This window comes from Tetrao urogallus (genome assembly GCF_951394365.1).
Source record: "Tetrao urogallus genome assembly, chromosome: 3".
Classification (NCBI taxonomy): Eukaryota; Metazoa; Chordata; class Aves; order Galliformes; family Phasianidae; genus Tetrao; species Tetrao urogallus.
Window position 1 is genome coordinate 66,991,323 of NC_136815.1, and position 22,683 is coordinate 67,014,005.

Genomic DNA, 22,683 nt, shown 5'->3' on the forward strand with positions numbered 1-22,683 from the left:
TTTAATTACAGCTACATAGCTGAACGTGCTCAAGGAAGCAAAACTGCATGGATAATTGGAACTGCGAGGAAACAATCTAAGGGTTCACAAAGTGAAAGCTGCTTCTAACTTAATACCCAAGGTTTTAAATTAGGAAAGCATTCGAATATCCAGTTGATAAAGATGGGTGGCCTGCTGGGCAAAGGTAATTGTCAGGGACTTAATTCAGGACTCTCACAGCACACAACGCAGGGGAGTTCCCCACTGCAGCAGTCTGAAACAGTAAGACACCATTTACAGCCATGAGACTAAAATTAGTGAGTACTGCAATTTTACAAATATTAACAAAAATATCAGAAGCTTTTCAGCCTTGTGGGTGAGAACCTGTTACAACTCTTCATTCAGAGTCCTGTCCCAAACATGTAAAGAGCCATACAAGTCAGCCCCTGGTCAACATAATGTCAAGAAAGGGGGAAAAAAAAGTTCCTGTTCTCCATCAGATATGTGCCTCATTCACAACTGAAGTTTAAACGGGACTGGAAACAAACTTCTGAGATGGCTGTCATGCTCTTTTAAAACTGAAGACATCCCAAAGGAGGAGGAGCTGTGAGAAGTTTGGGCAGCCCTCATATTAGCAATGCTGCCCTGTGTGGAAAGGCCACCTTGGGGGCACAGCACAAATGAGAGAATAGCAAGCATTAACAAATGAAGTCTGGAAACCTCAGTCAAACAAAATCCGCTTCCATTAGGCAATAAGTCATCCAAATCAATTCACATCTTCCTTAACCCTTACACCCTAACTACCTGTGGAAAAATAAGCACAGAAAATTACACTGTGTTGAGAGGTAAAAGGAGATTTTGAATGTATCGCTTACCCGAGGGCTGCACTGCCAATGTACTAACAAACTGCAACACCTCACTACAAGACTCCAGCACCCCTCGAAGCCAAGCACTCTTCGATGCCTAATTTAACTTAATGAAATAGCAACGAAAAAATATAAAGACAATACACAAAGTATGTATCTTTCTTCAGTGCTCCTTTTAACTGCGTTGCGAAACACCCAGCAGCCATGTACTCCTAATACTGCGTTGTCATAGTGCCTAGCTTCTAGTTGCAAGGGGAACTATCTGTGGAGAATACAGCTGAAAGCTGACATGGACAGGTGCTGTGGTCCAGCTAATGTCAGAAAATACACAAATTTACTGCAGCTCTATATTGAGTAAGATGGAGTTTCAAAATCTAAGAGGTCAAGGTCTAATCAAACACTACGGTATTCCATTAATAGAGAATTTTATTCCAAGGATATACAGTGAAATGCACGTGAGTATTTCAGACTTTGGGTTTACGCATGCCCTCCAAAACTTTGCCACAATTCCAGTTAGCAATGTATACAGAATTATAATAGACATCCAAGAGCAAAGCCTGGGAGCAACATTAACACTGGAAATACATTCCCTAATGAATCAGAATAAAGACCAAGACCAAATGCAGGAAGATCTTCCCTTCTCTAAGCACTAATTTTCAGAAATTTCTCTGAACAGCAAAGAAAGAGCAGAGCACTGGATGCAGTGTGTGGGGCACAGTGTAAACTCCAGGATATCTTAATTTTAACATCTTTCCTAATTCCATATGTACGTGCAAATTAAACTGTAACACGAACTCAAACAATTCTTATATGAAAAGCTGTTTTAAAAAAAAACGAAAGTAGCCGATGAGTTCATTTTGAGGGAAAACGGGATACTCGTTTCACTGAAAAACAAGAAATCCCCCAGCGTGCCTCCATGTGAACGAGAAGCTGTCAGACACAACAGATCAAGCAATAGGACACTGTTTACTGCAGTATCTTAGTGGATATTACCATGAAGGCACTGTTCTGTTTGAAACATATCCAGGATGGTAGGTACATAACAGAATCATGAAGAGCAGTGTGAAGTATGTATTTCTTTTTTTAATACATGTAAGTTGTTGTATAATCAATGGATATTAAGATGTTACAATCACAAAATAAACAAGAGAGTTAGGCAAAGTAGATTACAATAACAAAAGAGAATAAATGGAAGGCTTACCCTTAGTTGGGATCACCACAAAACACCAGAAGGAGGGATCTCCAGACAAGATCCTTCCCCACTGGTAGCCAGCTCTTAAACAGGTCTAGGAGGGGTGGAGCCTGGCTCCAGCCCTTCCAGCAGCACAGGTGAATTGCCTTCACCTGTGCTCCTCTGGCTGACTCATGGCTCGCCTCAGGTGATCAATCAAAGGTTCAGGCCGTGACTCAGTAGTTCCCATACAGTTGTCATAAAAGTTATTCTCCCACACCCCCAAGAATTTCAGGTGCTTTTTTTGTGATTTTTTTTTGTTTGTTTGCTTGTTCCTTGTACTGACAAAAGGAGCATTCTCATCTTTCTGCTCCTGGAGCTGAAGCTAAATACCTCTGAAGGAGCTGTGACACAGTGAAGCAGGGTCCTGACTGCACAAGGAGGAGTGCGCAGCTCATTCCCCTAGGACTCTCCCTTCCACTCAGCCCTATTGCACACTTCCTCACCAACTTGTTTAACCCACAGTAAAGAGGCAGTCCCTGCCAGCAGCTGTCATGGATGACTGACAGGACAGAATACAGCAGTAATACAGCAGCTAAGCCTGCAGTATCAACTGAAGAGAGAAAAACTGGCTGCTGAAGAAAAGCTGCTCAAGCTCACCGCAGCAGTCTGTAATGAGAAAATATTGCAGAATGAGTTCTGGAAAGCCTATAGGATACACTGCCTTAATGTTTTAATAGGCTATGCTGCATCCTACTGTCTTAGTATATAAGTACTACTTTAAACATTAGTATAACTTCTGATTTCCCTCACATGTCTGAGCAAAATGACAGTATGCTATATACTCAAGCACAGTTATTGTTGCCTGTCAACAGCAGAACTCCCATCTGAAAGCTTTTTGACCTCTTAGTGATAAAAACAACAACAAAGAAGAGCATATACATGGTACTTTTATGCAATACATATAGAGATTTCTATGCAATAAATATAGAGATTTGTCCCATTAACAGATTAAGGCTCAGTATAACTGGATAATTTTGCCATGTCTTCAGACAGATCCTTCTCATCCTCTATAACTGCCTATCATTAAATAAACCAAATGCTTTGCAGACCAGTGTAACATACATATTGAAGAAATACACTTCGGGGCAGTAACAGCATCTGCAACTACTTAGCTAGCTCAATGTGGAAATAACAAAGTCAACAATGGATCTCATTGCATGTACATGCATAGAATCATAGAATCATCAAGGATAGAAAAGACCACTAAGATCATCCTGTCCAGCCATCAACCCATGACCACCATGCCCACTAACCCATATCCTTCAGTGCTCATCTACTACATCTTTCTTGAAAGCTTCCAGGGACGGTGATGCCCCCACCTCCCTGGGCAGCCTGTTCCACCACCTCGTCACTTTGCAGTGGTAATCCACGCACATTACAGGTCTGATCCAAAAGAGAAAAAAAATGACCCAACAGCAAAATCCTGGGATTTCTGCACTGAAACCACATGCGGCTTGTGTAGCCATCAACCTTCCAAAGTAAAGAGGAAAAAATTAGAAGCAGAGAGAGATATTAGACAGTGTTAAAGGAATCTCTTGAAACAAGATGACTTAGACTGATCTTCCTCACAATTTCATTAACAGAAGATACAGAAGCAATAAAAATTACTATTACTAAATTACTGACTTCACCTACTAGATTTGAAGCCACTCTAAACACTCCAAGCAACCATAAAGGAACAAGTCTGATATTTCTTTATTTTCCATAAACAGTTGCCAAATTTTCTGCTACAGTTTTTCACCTACCTGCATATTCACTAGGCAACTTTAATCACATGCAGCTGTTCATGAAACTTTAATGGTGTTTTTCCCACTGAAACATTAATATTTTCTGGTTAACAGTCCCATATTATAAATCATTTTGTGAAACACAGCCAATTAAAGCACAAAGTTTCTGCAGAAGTTTTTGCTAAGTGATTGAAGATCACAGAAACACAAAATAAAAACTATCCACTCCACATAAAGGCCTGAACTGAACTCAGCAGAAGGGAGCAAAACACTGGTGCGTACAGCACTGACAGAAAAGGGATTGGGGTGTAAGGATTTAATAGGTTATTTTTTAATGAAAATTCCTTTTTTAATAAAATGATGTATTGTTTCAATCTTAGCAACTGGATTTTACAGTTACTTTGTAATCCTATAATTACATCCAGAAGATCAGCATGACCACCTGACCTCTCTTAAGGGGGACTAAGAATCACTCTCAGACTTTTAAACTTCTGCATCTTCTCTGCTTTATATAAATTACTTGCCAAGACATCACTGAAAAGAGTCTTTAAAACAAAAATAGATAAAAGAGAGAAGAATCAAAGGTACTATTTGGTTAAGTTTCAGCAGTTCAACTCTTGATGTTTACAATAGTCCTGCCTTGGCACCTACCAGGACAGCATTACAACACTTTCTCTGCTACTGAGACCAAGCCATATACAGTTGAGGGGGATATAATATTTTATTTAAGCATATTGTAGAAGGATATTAAATTTTACAGGTCAGATTCTCCATGGTGCTTGTATAAGGCTGGGGCTGCAGGAAGAACAAACACCCCACTGCCATGATAGACTGTCCCTGTGTCTGCCTGGACAAAGTTCCCTTGGCCTTGCTATGGTGGGATGGGTCTCCAGGCCACAGCTCACATATTTTCCACCATTTTTAAATAGATCTGGGTCCCAAACTGAGACAAAGCCATGTTGTACCTCTGAGAGTGCTTCACGCAAACTGAGCTTCCCACGTCATTCAGAAGCCTACCTAAGCCTCTGAAACATCACCAAGCACAAACAGGTAAGTGCTAAGGAGGCACCTGGACTAGCTTCTTTCTGTTTGGGATCATCTTTCAACCATATAACAAAACAAAAAACTGCTGGGGACCTTGGAACAAAATGGTTTGAGGTTTTTGTTTGTTTGTTTGTGGGTTTTTTTGTTTTGGGTTTTTTTTTTTAGCAACTCCTTTTCAGGCTCTGCCTGGACCCTTGGTTTTGCCTAGCCCTTCCGTAGCTCCCACACAGCAGGCTCAATTCAGCTGTGCACAGCTACCGGGGCTCAAACAGAGAGCAGAAGTGGAGCAGACAAGCAAGGTAATTCAATTTAGGAAGATAATTCACTTTTGGTATTAGCCATTCCCCCACCACCCAAATAAATCACTGGCAACAAATACCCAGCCTTTTTCTAATGAAGAGAGAGTGCTATGCTTATTATCTTCATTCTTCACTCCTGATGAGCTGTTGAAACGTTTGTGCCTGATTCTGAGCATATTGGTATTGATGTAAAAAAGGGTCTGCCTTTACAGAAGCAATCGCACTGCCAGCGCCACAAAGGAGGAAGAAGAACAGGATAGGGCACTTGTTACCCAGTACAGCTCTCTGAAATGCAATTTAAGTTTGTGTTGGTTTTTTTTTCCTATTGCTGCAGTTGGTTACCTGAAGCTCAACCTCCACGTGAAGAAAGCCTCTCTTCCATTCCCCTCTGTCCATACTTTGCATACTTACTGGGTATATAGATGTGATAAACACAAAGTGTCTCCCTTCTTATAGTGCCTCAAGATATAAAAAGGAGCAAATTCCCCCAACCAAAGATTTTATCAGTGAAGCGTACCTTTCATCCCTCCCATAAGCTACTTTTCTGAACAGACGCTTCTTTGAAGTACAAACTGTCCCTGTCACAAAGAAGAAAGTGACATCTTCAACTTTGAAGGTATCTGGGCTCTTTCTGGACAGACAGAATGTGATACAGAAGATTATGAGATTCTGTAAGTAAGGCGGTTTTTGGCTCTGCAAGTTATCCATTCATTTCTTTGGTTGAAAATAAACATGAAACTGCACAACAGCCTATCCCTCCCTCATTGAAGAGTTGCCGGCACTTCTGTGGAATCAGGTTAAAGAAGTCAAAGAAGTCACTCTCTCCTTCCTACAAGAGAGAACGTACATTGTCCCATATCTGTCAGGTGACTGAATTCACTCATTTCTAATCATGACTAGCTTCCCCTAAATTTCCTCCACAAATCATATTCAGGCATTTGTGTGAGTTCCTATTAGTGATGGATGCAACTGTCTAGCTCCAAACCTGTTGGTTCACCACCAGGTCAGGGAGGCTGGGAAAGCATTGTATGGTATAAAGTGCCAGGAATGGGACGCATATCTGAATAGGATTTTGTTCATTTATAGTGCACAAATTTTATTCAATACACAGAACCCAAATTTCACCTTCTACCTCTTCTTGTTCTATCTACAGTAGGATGCTGAGTATGAAAGCAGTCATCTCACTTGCACACTCTCCATGCCTCTCTAGAAAGGCAGGTTCCACCTTTCCCACCACACGGGCTACGTGGCTGAGCAAGATATACATCTCTTGAGCTCCTTTGGGTTACTAACATGACGTTGTTGATGTCATCTCTGCTGCAATCAGCCCTGCAGCACAATGCTGTGATTGTTTCCCCTGACTCACATTCACAGCGCATTTGTTCCAATAGGCTTGAAAATGACGGATGAGGCAGCTAGGTTTTCCTGCTCAGTAGGTTTTTGCTCCAATCTAATTAAAGACATTCAGTAACTCACTAGAGTTCCTTGCAAACTACACGCATTCCATGCTTTACAATAAACTCTGAAAGCAAACTGCCTGATATTTTCTAAATCAGCTCCTTAAATTGAAAGGATTCCTCAGGAATTTCTTTACAATAATATACCAAAGCTGTGTGTTGAACCAGAAAAGTCAAGCTTCTTTTGAAACATCTTGTTTTTGCTGTTATTGTTAATGGCTTTATTTTCTTGTCTAAAAGCTAACAAGGAAAACCACTCTTGGTTCTCTGACATGCACAGAAGTGACAGGACAGCTCACTGGAAACAGTCAGCTCTGGTCACCTTGGTTTGAAACTGGGTCAGTGATGCCAGCTTCTGGGTATACAGAAGGAATATGCAATTAATTTGGGGATTCAGAAGCTGAGGGCATGAACATTCTCTGCTTGCCGGCAGAACTCAAGTAATCCAGCTTTTGTGCTTAAAGAGTAGGCAGTCGTGGTAACTAAGGCATGTTTACATATGGTTTTTGAAAAGGGCCTCCTTTCTGGGAAATGCATCAGGGGATCTTTGGAACCAGTTAAGCCAAACCCCACATTGTCACACCAGCTTAATTCAAATGCAAATGGAAGATGGCCACCACCACAAGTGTGAGAGAACATGTACTGGCACAAAAATACTTGGAGCTCTGAACAGTGCAAGCACCTCTGGAGACAGTCAGAGGGAAAGACCATGCAGACTTAACACGCTGTGCTTTCAACTCTGCCCCTGGCACTGAGAACAGACCTTACCCCTGCCAGCAGTCTCTTAGTCCTTGGTGCCTCATGAAATACCTGTCCTCATCTCCAAAAGCAGAGTACACTTAAGCTGTACCGATGGGAACAAATTCCTTCAGGGTTGTAACAACCAATTAAGGGATGGAAAGCAATTACTTCTATGTCCATACAAATGAAACTCCTGCAATGCAATTAACTATCCCTTATCATCTACAGTTGAATTTCTGAAAAGCACATGCTGCACACTGTCTCCTTCCCTAGGTTTTTCACAAATTTAATCAGTTTGTTTTAGCTAATGCAGTGGAACCAAGCTATTCTAGAGAAATAATATATGACTGCAAATTACCTGAATATTTTCAAATGTTTTTTTCGTTTAAAATATAATTTAATGTGAGATTTTGCAGTATTCATTTCTATTAATATATTATCATTTCTTCTTTATAAGTGATGAGCCAGTGTGTCATGTAATTTTTTCTTCTAAATAGACCAAGACTTTGATCTAATGCAAGCCCTTGCTGGGAGTAGAGAGGCTTTCTGTCTAATTTAGTTACAAAAAATATTCAATTAAATTTGGGAGTTTAATTCATTTAGTTATGAAAATTAAATGAGCATAATAAAGTACATTTGATTTGCCTCAGGAAAAAAAAAAAAAGGGGGGGGGGAGAAGAATCTGTGAAAGGGGAAATAAGGAGGGGGAAAAAAAGTAACTTTTCTTCTCAAACTGAAAGGTGAATAACATGAAGAGCCTGCATGCATTTTAGTGTGGCTATATATAAACCATATCTACAATAAGTTTATTTACAGTTTCTATCCAGAGACCACATAAATAAATGGCATTAACACTCTAAGTTAAGTCTTCTGGGTAACAAAAATACTGATAGGTCATATTTGAGTCCATCTCAGTCAGTAGGAGACTGGACTCTTCACACCAGGAAGGCACCAGTCCTACACAATCTTTCTCCATCTCTCTTTGGAGAAAGAGGAAGCAATGGAAATTATTCTGCTAAAAGGGAACTGAGCCACTTGGATCCCTCTGAGAGAAACCCCCTTCTAGTTCTGCAGCAGTCACTTACCATTTTTGCAGATAGGACAGCACTGATCAGGCTCATAGACAGGATCCACGCACTCGGTCTGGGGACAAGCTGACACAGTGCACAGCACTTCACCATTGGCTTCACAGCGACACTTCTCACATGGAGAAACCTGAAACACAAATCCACTCATCTTTTAATCCTTTCACTTCTTCTTTCCTTTATCTCTTATTCCTCTTCCTTTAAAACAAATGCTTTCTATGGTCTGAATAAAGCAGAGGGCAAGGCTGGGCTCCTGCAAAATTACAGGACTGCAGCACAATGAGTTGCAAGCTCTGCTGTGAACCTGTGCCCCAAATGGAATTGCTAAAGAGATCTCAGGAACAACAACTTCTTAGATTTTAACACAAATAAAGTAAAAATATTCCTACATTTTTAGTGAAATTTCTGCATAATAGGTTCCTAATTCAGTTGAAATTTTGCTTAATTTTATTAGATGTTCAAAAAATTATTTAGCAAAAAAATACTGCATTAAAAATAAAGGAGAATTTTTGCTAAATGAAACATGAAACTCCTTTTAATGGAAATCTTCATTGCATTTTTTCCAGGTTTGAAACCTCTTGGTGGCAGGAAGTTGCATTTCACTGAATGCAACTTCACTGAAAATGATCATTCTCATTGTGAAGTAGGGAAAAACATCCTGTGAACTCAGATATTTCCCAGAGGTTAACTACTCTTTTGTAATATGTGAAACTTTCTGAAAAGAAAATGCAACTCAAAGAAAGAGGTGAAGCCAAAAAAATAAAGAAATAGGATCATCCTTTTTTACCTACTGAAACGTAACTGGTTTTGAAGAATTCTGCAGAATAGAAGCTCCAGGAGATAACTACTTAAATGACCTACTTCAATTAAATTAATTTCTAACAAAATGGAATCAAGGATCCCTTTAGGAAAGATATGGACTTTAAAAAGTCTGTGTTTGTTAGATGTATAATTCCAGTTGTTCTCTTCCCCACAAGGTGCTGCACATGGCATCTCTAATGTCCATGTACTCCTAGAAGAGCTGGAGGTAGAGGGAAGGAAGGGCACCAAAGAAGAAGAAATTTACATTAAATTGCATCACTATTCTAAAAAAAGCCCCACACTGCTATCTGTGCTCAAAGCGCAGGATGAAAATCTGGCTGCACGTTAATAACAGTGGTCCTCTAAATCCATCATCTGTTCACATTCCAGGTTTACTTAAGGTCAACACTTTGACGAGGCTGGTTTTGCTTGGAGTCTTTCCCATTCCAGATTCCAGCTGATGCAGAACAACCATCTTCTGCATTTCTCCAACATGAGCAGAGTAACCTCAAAACTAAAAAATATAGTTTTTGTTACGGAGAATCATGCAAGATCTCTAACTTGCAGATCTTCTGGTATCTTCTCCCTCTTTCTGAAGTGTATTTCTATCATATTCCTTTTTTCCTGAGCTCCATTCTTGGCTAGCTTGTCCTATTCACATCTTTCTCACTTCCTGAGTTCAAATACGTTGATGCTTGCACAGCATCATCTCTAACTAAATGCTCATCCATGCTTTGCTACTTCTCTTCCCACCTGCCAGGACTGTCATTTCTTTATGCACTTGTGCATTTTTTAACACCATCCCCTCTACTTAGAATGCCTAAATAGGGTCTCTTGCTGTGTTGCTTTCTGCTTTTATTACTATTATTTATTTCAGACTTCCTTTGCTAGCTACTTGTTTCCCGATTTCCCTTTGCTTTGCACTTCACTCAGGACAAAAATATGCATCATGCATTTATAAAATGCTACATGGAGGCTGACAGCCCACTGCTGCAGACTTTTATTGTGGGCTTTCAAACGGGAACTCCGTCTTGTAATTGTTCAAAGACTGCCACGTTCACTTGCAGAGTTGGAACATCAGCAGATGAGGAGATTTCTGATCTAGTGCTCAGAGTCAGCTATTTCAGACAGTCACTTGAATTTCATGTGAAAGTTTGAATGTAAGCAAAAATGACCCCCTGCAAGTCATTAGTAAATAGTCTTCCCTCTGGGCTTAGGTGCAGAAAGAAATGCTTATTAAATTATGAAAAAAAGAAACGTAGAAATCCTATTTGATCAGTGCTACTAGAACTCAGTTCCAAGGATATGGCTCAACAAGGCGAATCTATAGCTTTCAATAGGCTTCAACATTTTTTTAGACTTATGCATAAGTCTAAAACTTCTACAGCAACAAACCAGTAAGTAAAAAATTGATAATACTGCAAAACGACAAACAAAACTGATCAAATCTTTGTCTAGTAATGATAATTTGGAATGATGCCCTTTCCTCTTGTACAGCGCGTTCAGTTAAGGACCACATTGTTCATGAATCAGTACACTATTGCTCATGTTACACTGCAGTCAGGAACACTCTTCCTGTTTGGTAATGATGGATTGTTTCAGGAGAATGCATACAGAATCCCAGAACAATTTGGGCTGGAAGGGACCTTAAAGCTCACCCAGCCCCACTCCCCTGCCATGGGAAGGGCTGCCACCCACCAGCTCAGGCTGCCCAGGTCCCCAGCCAACCTGGTCTTATGTGACTTTAGAGATGGAGCACCCACAGCTTCTCTGGGCAGCTGTGCTATTGCCTCACTACCCTCATTTGGAAGAATTTCTTCCCAATATCTAATCATAGAATCATCAAGGTTGGAAAAGACCTCCAAGATCATGAAGCCCAATCTAAACCCACTCTTTTGTAGTTGAAAGCTGTTGCCCTTTCTTTTTAGCCACTATGGGGTCTGGTAAAAAGCCTTTCTCCATCTTTACAAGTAAGCACTGCCAACTGTTAGGCCCAGTTTTGTTCAACTTTTCACTTACTGGGTGGGATAAACACTCCTCTGATGTCTCTGTTAAGTCAACTGTACAAACAGCAGTTTGTGACTCCCTGCCACTCCTTAGTCCAAAGGTTCCATCTTCTACTTACCCAGGAATATAGATTCCATAGGAACATGCCCATGGGACCATAGCCATGGGAAACGTGTGGCAAAGCCATCAGCCACACATGGTGTTCTCCTACTCCAGGTATGTGTCAGAACCAGAGATCAGATTCCAATGCTCACAAATCCTGTTTTGCTTGGCACTGCTGCTTTCCCTCCCACTTTTACAACGCTAATTTTTATACCTCAGAGTGTTTACCAAAGTCAGTAGGACTACACATACAAGCTTAGCCCACTTTGGTGAGGAAGGGGACTGGCATCAAGGAGGTTCCGCATACGTTTGTGCTCACGAACCTCTTTTCAAGCATGTAAGTGAACCACAGTAGCTGCTAAAACAGTGTTAGTGTCCACCTTTATCTATTCATCCTTGGACTAAATGGCAGAGCACTGCTTTTTATATATTATCACGATGTAGCAGGAACTATAGAAAAACAATTTCTTATCTTAATGGCAGCTGAATACTTGGAAACATAATCATCATTAGAGAGAGAGACAATAAGACAGTGTATTACAACAGAAGTTAAATAAATCAGAATGAAAAGAAATTTTTGGTCCTTCATTTCCTCTCCTCTGTTCCTGTAACATAAGAACATTCCCTGCAGCACAGTCACTAATGACAGCCAATGCAATGAGCAGCCTACTTGTTCATCTGGGAAACCACCAGTCTTGCAGAACTCACACTTAGCACATTTGACATAACCAGGCTGGACTGGAGACGACATGACCTAGCAGTCTCTCTCTGAAGACTAACAATGCCATGATTCTCTGGTCTGCAGATGAAGTTATTAACTACACAGCAGCAGTAGATCTGTCTATGCAAAAACTGGGTAAAGACAACAAGAAGCACAGAAGGCTGAAGTATTCACCAGGCAGCTGTAAAACCTGTAGAAAATGGAGTACAGATGGCAAAAATAAAAACTTCTTTAGAACTGTTTACAGGGAAGTTTATGAGCAGATGTGTAAACATTTTGCTATCAAGTTGCAGATGCAGGAAAAAATACAAACACATAATTGCGTAAACAGGTAGACTTCCCACTAGCAGAGCATGAAGAAAACTGAACATTAGTGAGAGTAGTAGGTTTATCAAGCAACTTACAACTTAAACTGTTGCAGTTAAGAAGTGAGAAGTCATTGACACTCATTAAAGTTCTGATACAGGGTAAGCTGAGCTTTATCTTTTCCCTTCCCACATGCCAAATAAAATATTATAGATTACATGGTAATCCACATTTGCTCTTTGAGAAAATCTAAGTTTAAAAAAAAAAATCATAATCCCAAAGTGATTTGCTATTCTGGTGGAATTTGAATAACTATTTTCTTTCACACAACTTAGGAGAACATAAAAGGAATTAGGTTGACAAGAATTAAATGTACTGTTGCATTCGCCTACAACAATGTACCAGCCTTGCTTTGATTTCTCTATCACTTCACAGTGTCACAGATGTTTCAAAATTTGTTTGGGTTTGTTGACTTCCGGATTTCCAAAGTATTCACCCCCCCATCAAAAAAAAACAAAAAAAAAAAAACAAAAAACCCACATTTTTTGGTGGCACAGAAATTCAAAACAAAACCCATAACCCATAAAGCAACAACTTCCAACAATGTAGATCTTTCCCATTGAATAATGCACTTCTGAAGATTATTTATGGTCCCTGTAAGGCTATTACTTTATATGTCAGCCTGCATTTCCAAATGTTACTGTAAGACTGAAAAACATCTCATGGAGTACGTGCTCAGCAATCTCTAGCTCCAGTGCTGAATTTTATCCTAGTTGCATTTCACCAGCAGTGCTGAGGCTTTTGCTCCAGTTTCACTTGTACGGATCCTGCAATGATGCCTCTGCCATACAGCATCACGATACCCCCAGGAGAGCAGAGCAGTGCTGATGAAAACAGCTTCAGGAAACCTCATCCTTGTGATTTTGTATTGATATTCCTATCCTTTTTGAAAAGCAGAAAAACACAGGTGTACACGTACACACATACGCACACAGAGCCTGTGGGTTTGCCTGTCAATCAAAGAAGAAAAACATCAAATCTTCCTTCCCTGGCAAACTCAGCTTCTGAGTTAGTACTGGCTCTTTTCAAGGAGATGTTTTGCTGTGTTGAATTATATACAAATTTTATATAAGCAGACTCCTAAACCTGCATGTATATATATACACATCTGCATGTAAGTATCTGTGTAGGTAACTTCCCTTAAAAGTTAAGTCACGTTTTTCTTCCTTCAATAATGTCTGATGAGTGGCAATAAACAGAAAACAAAGGTGAAGACAGAATAAAATCAGACTTCTATCCATTTATAATTCCTTCCCTGACCTTCATCAAGAGGTGGCATATAAGAAAGCTCTGTAAAACAGCCAGCTTTAAACTTGTAGAAAAAGCCTTTGTGTGTGATGATTTGCATTTGCAGTTGTTTCCACCAAGCAGCAATCTGACCACATCTGTGCTCTCCTTTGCCAGGCATCGCAGCTAATTGCGGCTGCATGGGCTGATGATTGTGTTTACAGTTTTGTGCCTGTATTATTGGAACCAGTGTGGGAGCCTGACAAAAAAGCAATGTCCTGACGTGTCAAAACGAAGCAGTTGCAAACCCCCTGCTGTGCTGTGCTGGTAACTTTCCTTGCACACCTGGAACAGGCACCCATTCTCCCTCCTTTCTAAAGCCGACAAATACAAAGCAGTAAGGGACATACTATTTCATTGCAGGAGGGCATCAGTTCAACTATATAAAGGCTGAACAGGGTTAAAAAGAATTTGGAAGCCAAAGCCTACACTAACATTTTTGTAGATGTCACTCTTTGCGTTCCCTTTTTACAAAAGCTGCCATCCATGCTCAAGTATAACGGAAGTCCTAAGGCTATACTCTCCCAGCATACACTGAACAAGGTACTTCAGATTTGCTTTACAGCCAATAACAGGACACCACTATATACAGAGAAAAGCAACTTGTTAGAAGTTGGGCTAACAGTGAGGAGAAGCCTTTTAAACTTCCATATGGAGACCTGCACAGAGCACATGCAAAAGTATCACTGCTCTGTCTGCTGTTCAGAATTAACTTCACTGAAAAAGAAGGAATCTTACAACCTATCTCTGAAGTGTCACCAACCTGCCACTACTACAGTGGTCTTCCTCTTAAAGGGAAACCACTGCCCCAGAGCTGAATGCCATCTTTGAGAGGATGCACAATGTCTTCTGCCATGCTTTGAAAACAACAAATACTCTGCATGTGAAATGTGAAGACATAAATAGAAATAAGCTTCTAAGAGCACACAGACACCACAGAGAGCAGAGGGGGAAACTTATTTACATCTTTCACAGATGTAATTTATCTTCCTCCAGCTATGAAAGGCTCAAGCTGACAGGGCTCCAAAGAGCCCTCAGCCCACTCAAGCCAAAGCCGTGTATTCCCACAAAGGTGCTGAACCAGATCCTCACCTGCAGCCATTCCCAAGCAAGTCCTTACAGCCTGCCTGCAGAGCTCAGCCACTACAACACGTGAAAAGAGCAAGATAAGCAACCAGGAAACTTCAAAACTTTTCAGTGCACTGCAGTAAACAACATACATTTTCAATGATAATGACCTTGGACAGCAGTGTTTAAAAGGCTCTGCTCTGAAAAGCTCTCTCTAAACACAGCTTTTCAAGTCCTTTGTTTCAATGTAACCATAAACCAGACAGTAACCCCTGCTCTCATTAAAAGGCAGGCCCATCCTTGTTCTCTGAAAGCATTGCACAACCTTTTCCGCTCAGATTAGGCAGAGTTAAAAAAAGGTAACATCACTGCCTGACTGCCGGGAATGGGAGTCAACCCGCAACCCCTTGCCTGGTCCCTGCACGGCACAAGTGTCACAGGGAACGGTAAAACAAGAGAACAAACGCAGTGCTGGAAATCCTCCTCAAATCCACCCCGCTGCCAAGCAGCATCCTTTCAAGTAGCATTTTTTACTGTAAATACCAAAGGAATTAATAGAGACCAACCCCCTCATTTGAAAATATTACAGTATCGCAGCACAAGAAAGGTCATGTTTGAGGGGAATATTTCACAGCACCGCAGAAGCAGTGCTAAGGCAGAAATGAAAAGGGGAGGGGAGACCCAGAGCACTCTCCAAACTCCCCGTGCGGCTCCAAGCGGCCGAGGCCCTGCAAAACGCCCTTCTGCTCAGCCCTTACCATGAACTCCTCGAGGCTCTGGTAGGTCTTCCCCCGAAACTCGCAGTAGTTCTTCCTCTCCTTGCACTGCGGGCAGCACTGCGTGGTGTCCACATGCACGCACCGAGGGTGGAGCCTGGGGCACTCGGGCTGCATGCACAGCGGGCCCTCCTCCGTGCACAGGCAGGGGCAGGCTGAGGGGCCCGGCGCGAACTTCTCCCCGATGGCGTAGACGAAGCCGCTCTCATCCACACAGCCCTTCCCGCGGTAGTCCGGGTAGGCGTACTCCTCCAGGGGCTCCGGGGTAGCGCTGGCCACTGCCGCCGGCAGCGACGAGGCCTCGGCCAGACGAGGCGCCTCGGCCGCCATGTCCCGCTGTTCCTGGACCGGCACACTGGCGGACTTCCCGCCCGTCCCCTGGCTGCTCCAAGCCTGCTTCTGCTTGGTCCACGACTCCTTGTTGGAGTAGTTTCTGCTGCCTTTGCTCTTCCAGTCCCTGCCGCCCTCCTCCCTCCCGCTGCGGCCGATCTCGCCCACTTTCCCCGCGCCGGCCTGGCTGTCCCTCGCCGACGCGTGGTCCCTCTTCTCCTGGCTGGCCTTGATCTCCTGCTTGTCCTGTGCCCTGGCCAGCTTCTGCAGGGGGATGGTGGAGCTACAGAGGGCAACCATGAGGCAGCAGGTTACCAGGAGAGAGCTGGAGAGAGCTCCAATTGCCATTGCAGTAGAGCTGGGCATCACCTACTGCATCCCACAGGGGACACTGCGCTCACATCGGAGGGAAGTGCGCGGCGGATCCGCAGCCCCTAGGAAAAGAGCGGTTAGAACACTTCAGCCCGGGCACCTCTCCCCCACCCCGACGCAACGACACCTCGCGCACCGTGCGAACAGCACGCACCGGGCAGAGCACAGCCTGCTGCCGCGGCCATCCCTCCTCCTCCTCTTCCTCTTCCTCCTCCTCCTCCTCCCCCCGCTCCGGAGCGGACCTCCGCCCGAGCCTCGCACGCCGACCCCCGTCCCGGGATCAGGGTCTCCCGCGGCTGCAGTCTTAGGGCAGGGGCTGAGTGACAGCGCTGCCCGGCGTGGAGCAGCGCGGAGCCGGCTGCGTCCCGCTCATCTGCATGCACGGTGTTTTTCATGAACCTCTTACTCAGCCTGAAGTGCTGGTTGGTTTTTAAATGCATACCATCGCATCGAAGCGCCCCGAGCCAAACTACATCCCTCCCGAACTCCCCGAACAGACACGCAGCATCTCTTCCTTCCCGTGTTTTAAAGGCACGGCGGAGCCCGGAGGAGTTCCCGCGGCACCGACAGCGCTCCCGGCTCCGTCCCCAGCACACCGCGCATCACACCCCGAACACACACACATATACGTACGCTGCTCCGGCCGCGGCGAGCCGAGACGCTCCAGCTCCCGGCGCAACCCCACCTCCGAGGTACGGCTCCTCAAAGCCATTTAAAAGCCGCCGCACCGCCCGCCTCCCCGGCCCTCACCGGCGGCCCGGCCCGGCGGGGGCGGCGGCACCGCGGGGCACCGCGCCCGCTCCTCCCGCAGCCCCGAACTTCCCGGCGGGGCTCGGCCCGGCGCCCCCCTACCTGCGCGGAGCCGGGCTCAGCCCCGCCGGCGGCTCGGGGCTGCCACGGCGGGGCTGCGGGCTGCCCACCCACCCCGCCCGCCGTCCCTCCGCCAAATCCCACGCACAGCCGCCCAGCCGGCCCCACCGCCCCCGGGGGCGGGCTCCTCCGCGGCCCCCGCTCCCTCACATGGCGAAGGGAACCGGGGTACGACGACCCGCTCCGGGCCCCGCAGCGGAAGGGAGGAGCGCGGGTGGCGGTGCGGGAACTTCGCCGGGATGAGGGCGTCGGACGCGGTGCGAAGCCGGAGGGGACCGGGGGTGGCGGAGGGGCCGGCGGGGTCAGCCTGGCCAAGGCTGTCTGCATCGATCAGCTCCGCTTTGGTTAGCGCCCTCCTTAGCCCCACTTAGCAGCGATCCGGGGTGTGGTACGCGAGTTGGAAAACGTATTTGCGCTTTCGGATGGCTGACAGGTGTTTCTGTGCTGAAATACCTTGTCGGTTTTCTCTGTTACACAGAAAGTGAGCAGAGCGGGTGGCTTTAGCAGTGATGGCTGAAGCGCAGGTAGTCAGAGTGGTGGGACAGAAGCGCAGAAGAAAAGCCCAAGCGAGATCTTTGCGTGTGGTGTTTTCCATCTGCAACTGAGCAGGGGCTGGGAGCCCAGTAAGGTTACTTACACGTTTGCTTTTTTGTTTAATGCTAACCTGCATTAGATGCTATCCCAGGATAATCTGCAGTGAGTTTTGCCTTGCAGATGTCCCAGTCCAGTCCCAGCTGCACTAGCCTGAGTGCTGCAACGGATCTCCAGCAGCTTGCTGTGCCCAGCAAGCTGGGCCGCATTACCCAAAGCACTTCACAGTTCTAGGCTAGGTGAAGTTTTCCGAAGTGTTGTCATTAAAATGGTAGCATTGCAGTATGGGTGCTCAGGAGAGCAATGGAGATTGGCTGGATATTAATGTTTCAGTGCTAAGTACCTTCCTGAGTGCCTGTTACTTCTGAAAGCTCAGGCACTTATACTTCTCCAGGGCAGGATGCAGGTGCAGCTTGTCTGCTGGGTTCTCACAATGAATGTCCATGAGCCTGGCTTGGCTTACAGAATGATTTGTTAACACCATTTTACATCTCTCATAATGAGCCAAATAAGGGTTTCATTTTCTGAAACTTTAAAATTCAAGGTTAACGTTTGGAAGAAAAGCAGCCAAATGTTTACACAAGTAAAATGAAGCACCAGATGCCATACAGATTCTAGGCTACATCTCATAGAGCTAAGCTAGGCCTTTCTCATTATTTGACTTGAAGTACTTCTTGATGATTCATACAAGCTGGGGGAAGATCTCCTTGAGAGCAGCCCTGTGGAGAAGGACTTGGGAGGTCCTGGTGGACAAGAAGCTGGACAGGAGCCAGCAGTGTGCGCTTGCAGCCCAGAAGGCCAGTGTGTTCTGGGATGCATTAAAAAAGGGGTGACCAGCAGAGAGAGGAAGGTGATTGTCCCCCTCTGCTCGGCTTTTGTGAGGCCCCACTGCACCCAGGCCTGGGGCCCCCAGTGCAGGAAGGATGTGGAGCTCTTGGAGCAGGTCCAGAGGAGGGCCACTAAGAAGATCAGAGGGCCGGAGCACCTCTCCTATGAGGAAAGGTTGAGGGAACTGGGCTTGTTTAGCTTGCAGAAGAGAAGGCTCTGGGGAGACCTCATTGTGGCCTTCCAGTACTTGAAGGGAACATATAAACAGGAGGAGGAATGACTGTTTACGAGGGTGGATAGTGATAGGACAAGGGGGAATGGTTTTAAACTGAGATAGGGGAGGTTTAGGTTAGATATTAGGAGGAAGTTTTTCACCCAGAGGGTGGTGATGCACTGGAACAGGTTGCCCAAAGAAGTCATGGATGCCCCATCTCTGGAGGCATTCAAGGCCAGGCTGGATGTGGCCGTGGACAGCCTGGTGTGGTGGTTGGAGACCCTGCAGGGGATTGAAACTAGAACATTGTGGTACTTTTCAACCCAGGCCATTCTATGATTCCATGATTCTATGATTCTATGATTAAAAGTTATCCTCTAATTACCTCTGAATAAAGAATTGAATCTTTGCTATTTCTAAAACAGTAATTCTGTGCAGTTAAACTCTGAGGTGGGTTGAGTAACCAGTAACCACTATACAATACCACTGATTCTAGGGGAACAGCTTGAACTTTGCATTTAAAGTGTATCAGCTTTACATTTACAAGTGCTTCCAAGCAGCAATTAGTTCTGCATACAGCAAGGCAGAAGGCAGTGGAGGACTCAGGAAGGTAAGGCAGAGAGAAGCAAGTTTATGGCTCTTACATGTTCACAGGTGAAGCTCTGATACAAAGGCTGAGAGGACCTTCAGCCCTCAGGACTCTATTAGACACCTGTGCTTCTCCCAGGTCTATCTACACGTCACATGAATCAGACTGGGCTGGAGGGTCAAGATAGTGCTATATAAAAAGAATGGTGAAGTCTCAGAGCTTTCTGATCATGATCATGCTTCATGACAAAGTGGGAGGTAAATAGCCTCATTCTTTATCTGAAGGATTTCTCATTGGACTTAAGGCTCTGTGCATTCAGATTCATACGTATATCAAGTGATGGATGGTACCTGACAGTAGGACGCTTCCTGACTACTTCATTAGTGTCACAGAGTAAAATTGCAAAATATTATAATCCAAATGGTTTGCTATCAGATACGGAAGAAATGTTGGGTGTTTTCAATGTGTATCCTGAGCTAAAAGAGAGAAACATGACAATCTTATTTCAAGACCACTTTCTCAAATGTAAATTTGAAACTCTTCGTGTAACATAGAAAGCTGGAAACTGAAGCCCTTCTGTTTATTCAAGAATGGATCTGGCATAAGAAGCACATGTCCAGGTTTCCCCATTCTGCTCTCGCACTAGCAAGGACCAACTGCATCTCTGTGAGAACTGAATTCTACATCTCCCTTCAAGATACTTTCCCTTCTGCTGTGTCGTGTTTATCTGGGAACTTTGCACTAGGCACGCTTCTTTTTAAAAAGCCAGTGCTAATTTAGCTTAATTCAGCTAGGAACCAGTTGGTGTTAAACCAAAGGCTTCAGCAGCTGAAAGGGTTGGCAGGGAATGGCTCAAGTCAAACTAGTGTGATGGCCATCTCCATTAGACCAGGCTTGAGAGAATGACATTCGTGCTGGAGATTGCTGACTGTTAGTCAGGAAACAAACCCCAAAATGAAAATAGTACTTGAAGTGCAGCCACACCAGTACTGAGTATAAAGGGACAATTACCTCCCTGGTCTTGCTGACTGTATTATTTCTGATATAAGCCAGGATGCTGCTGGCCTTGTTGGCCACCTGGGCACACTGCTAGCTCATGGTTACTGACCAGCACCCGCAGCTCCAAGCCTGTAGTGTTGCCTGGTGTTGTTGTGACCAAAGTGCAGGACCTGGCACTTGATCTTGTTGAAACTGGCCTGTCCAGCTATCTAGACTATCTAGATCCCTCTGCAGAGTCTACCTACCCTCAAACTGATTGACACGTCCTCCCAACTTGATACCATCTGCAAACATATTGAGGATTTTCCCCAGTGTCCTCTGTCTTCAGTGAGAAGATGGGAGAGAAAAGAAGAAGCACCTCTGTGAACCTGGGAAGTTTCTGTATTCACGAAACCCCGTGCAAAATTCAGGTGGGCTTTGGTGTTGTGGTTACTTGTGAATACAAGGTGTGCTCAGGGTGAGTCGTGCAGCAGGAGGTGAATGCTCTGTGTGCACCAATTCTGAGTTTATGGGGCAGAAAACATACCCGAGGAGCAACTCTTTCAGCTCTGTGTACCACCAGATCTGCTAGCTGCAAACAGATGATCATTCCTTTTTATTTTGCTTTGTTTCATTATTCCCCCTGAAAGGAAGAGTGTTGTTATATGAAAGGCATTTTTTATTGTGGTGCTAAAGTGGCAGTTGTTCAGGCAGGTTCACATCACAGCTTTAGAAAGGTAGCAATTTATGGAATAGCATTAGTCCAGTTGTTTGAAATGAGGCCTCCAAATAGCAGTCAGTCTGGAAACTAAAGGAGACAAAGCCAAGGTACGTATTGCTCCAACAATTCATGTATATTTGAGAGGCTGAATTATAAATAAGCAGTTTAAACAGCACATTATGAAAAAAAAAACAAAAAACAACAACAACAACAACAAAAAGCAAGCTTCCATGACTATTTTTAACTAGGTTAGCTTTCATCTTTTCATTTTTATTTCTTCTATTTTCTTCATTCCAGCTGTCAAAGGCTACTGAGCACACACTGCTCCAGTTCTTCCCTTCTTCTTTGCTCTGATGTCTCCAGCTGACTTGTAAGTAGTTACTGAAGACATATTACACAAACTGCACTTACAATTGTCTGTCTTCATTAATGGTTTTTAAATTATTCATTTTATCACTGATAGTGATCTGTTGCAACATTTTTTTTTTTCTGCTTAACATGCAAGAATACAAAACTTAAAAATCCCTTTGTCATTTAGAGTTCAGGCTCTTCCATGCAAGCACTCTCCTTACACTTCAATAAATCACATTTTTGCAGGCTTGGAAATACATATTTTTTTCTTATTATTTTTACTTCTAATAGAAAAAAATTTCCATAGACCAGAGGGAACTGTAAGCTTTAGAAGTCTTAAGTTTATGAAACATCTTTTAAAGATGATTTTTGCTGCTACTGAAACGTTCTAAGAAACCTGCCTTTGGCTTATGTTTTGTCTATTAACTTAAGCACATTCCAAGTATAATAGAAATAAAATACCTGCGTCCTTAATTAAACGTAAAGAGGCTTATTCGAAAATGTAGGAATGAAGTCTGGTTTTGTTTTAAACAATGCATACCTCAAGTAATAGCATGAAGAGAAAAGCTCTCTTTCTATAGTGAGATCACTTTCTCTGCCCGTCTACCCCTTTAAGCTCTGAGAAGACTAGTGCATATATTCCAACTCAGCAACAGTTCCCTTTATGGACATTAATTCCCATTAAAGAAAAATGGAAATATATGCTACCTTTTCTTGGACACAGAATCACAGAACAGTTGGAAAGGGCCTCAAAGCCCACCCAGCCCCAACCCCGTCCTGTGGGCAGGGCTGCCCCCACCAGTTCAGGCTGCCCAGGGCTGCATCCAACCTGGCCTTGGGCATCTCCAGGGATGGGGCATCCTGTGTACAAGTATGTACAAAATGTGTACAAGTTCTGCCACTTTAAATGTTTTCTATTTTTATATGCTTGTTGCAGAACGGTACTTGAGGATTTCCCAATGTAAACTTCAGAGAAGGATTACTTCCATTTTAGTTGCAATAGTTAAATAATAATTGTGCAGTGAAACTTTTGGAGAGAGAAGGAGAAACATAGTCAACAAGGAGAAACCTGTGCATATGGGCTCATTCTGAGCAAAGGTAATCGTGTATTCAAAGTGCTTTTAATTACAGGATGCAAGAATGGGTATATAAATGGATTTTGATGCACCTATTTTCACCCCAGTATTAGTAGCCCAAGGGAAATAGGATTTTAATCATGTTCACAATCTTATTAGACATTTCTGCCTTTTTGCTTGAAAAGAGGTAACTAAGCATGTTT

General features: G+C 43.7%; 1 protein-coding gene across 1 annotated transcript in view; it reads right to left on the minus strand.

The window, feature by feature from the left end:
- Positions 1–16,256, minus strand: part of VWC2 (von Willebrand factor C domain containing 2) — a gene marked incomplete at both ends in the record, with an annotated part of 51,796 nt that extends 35,540 nt beyond the window's left edge. The window contains 2 exons of the mRNA XM_079533277.1: positions 8,433–8,562; positions 15,543–16,256. Coding sequence (XP_079389403.1) covers positions 8,433–8,562; positions 15,543–16,256 — 844 coding nt within the window. The remainder of the gene's footprint in view (positions 1–8,432; positions 8,563–15,542) is intronic.
- Positions 16,257–22,683: the final 6,427 nt, after the last annotated feature.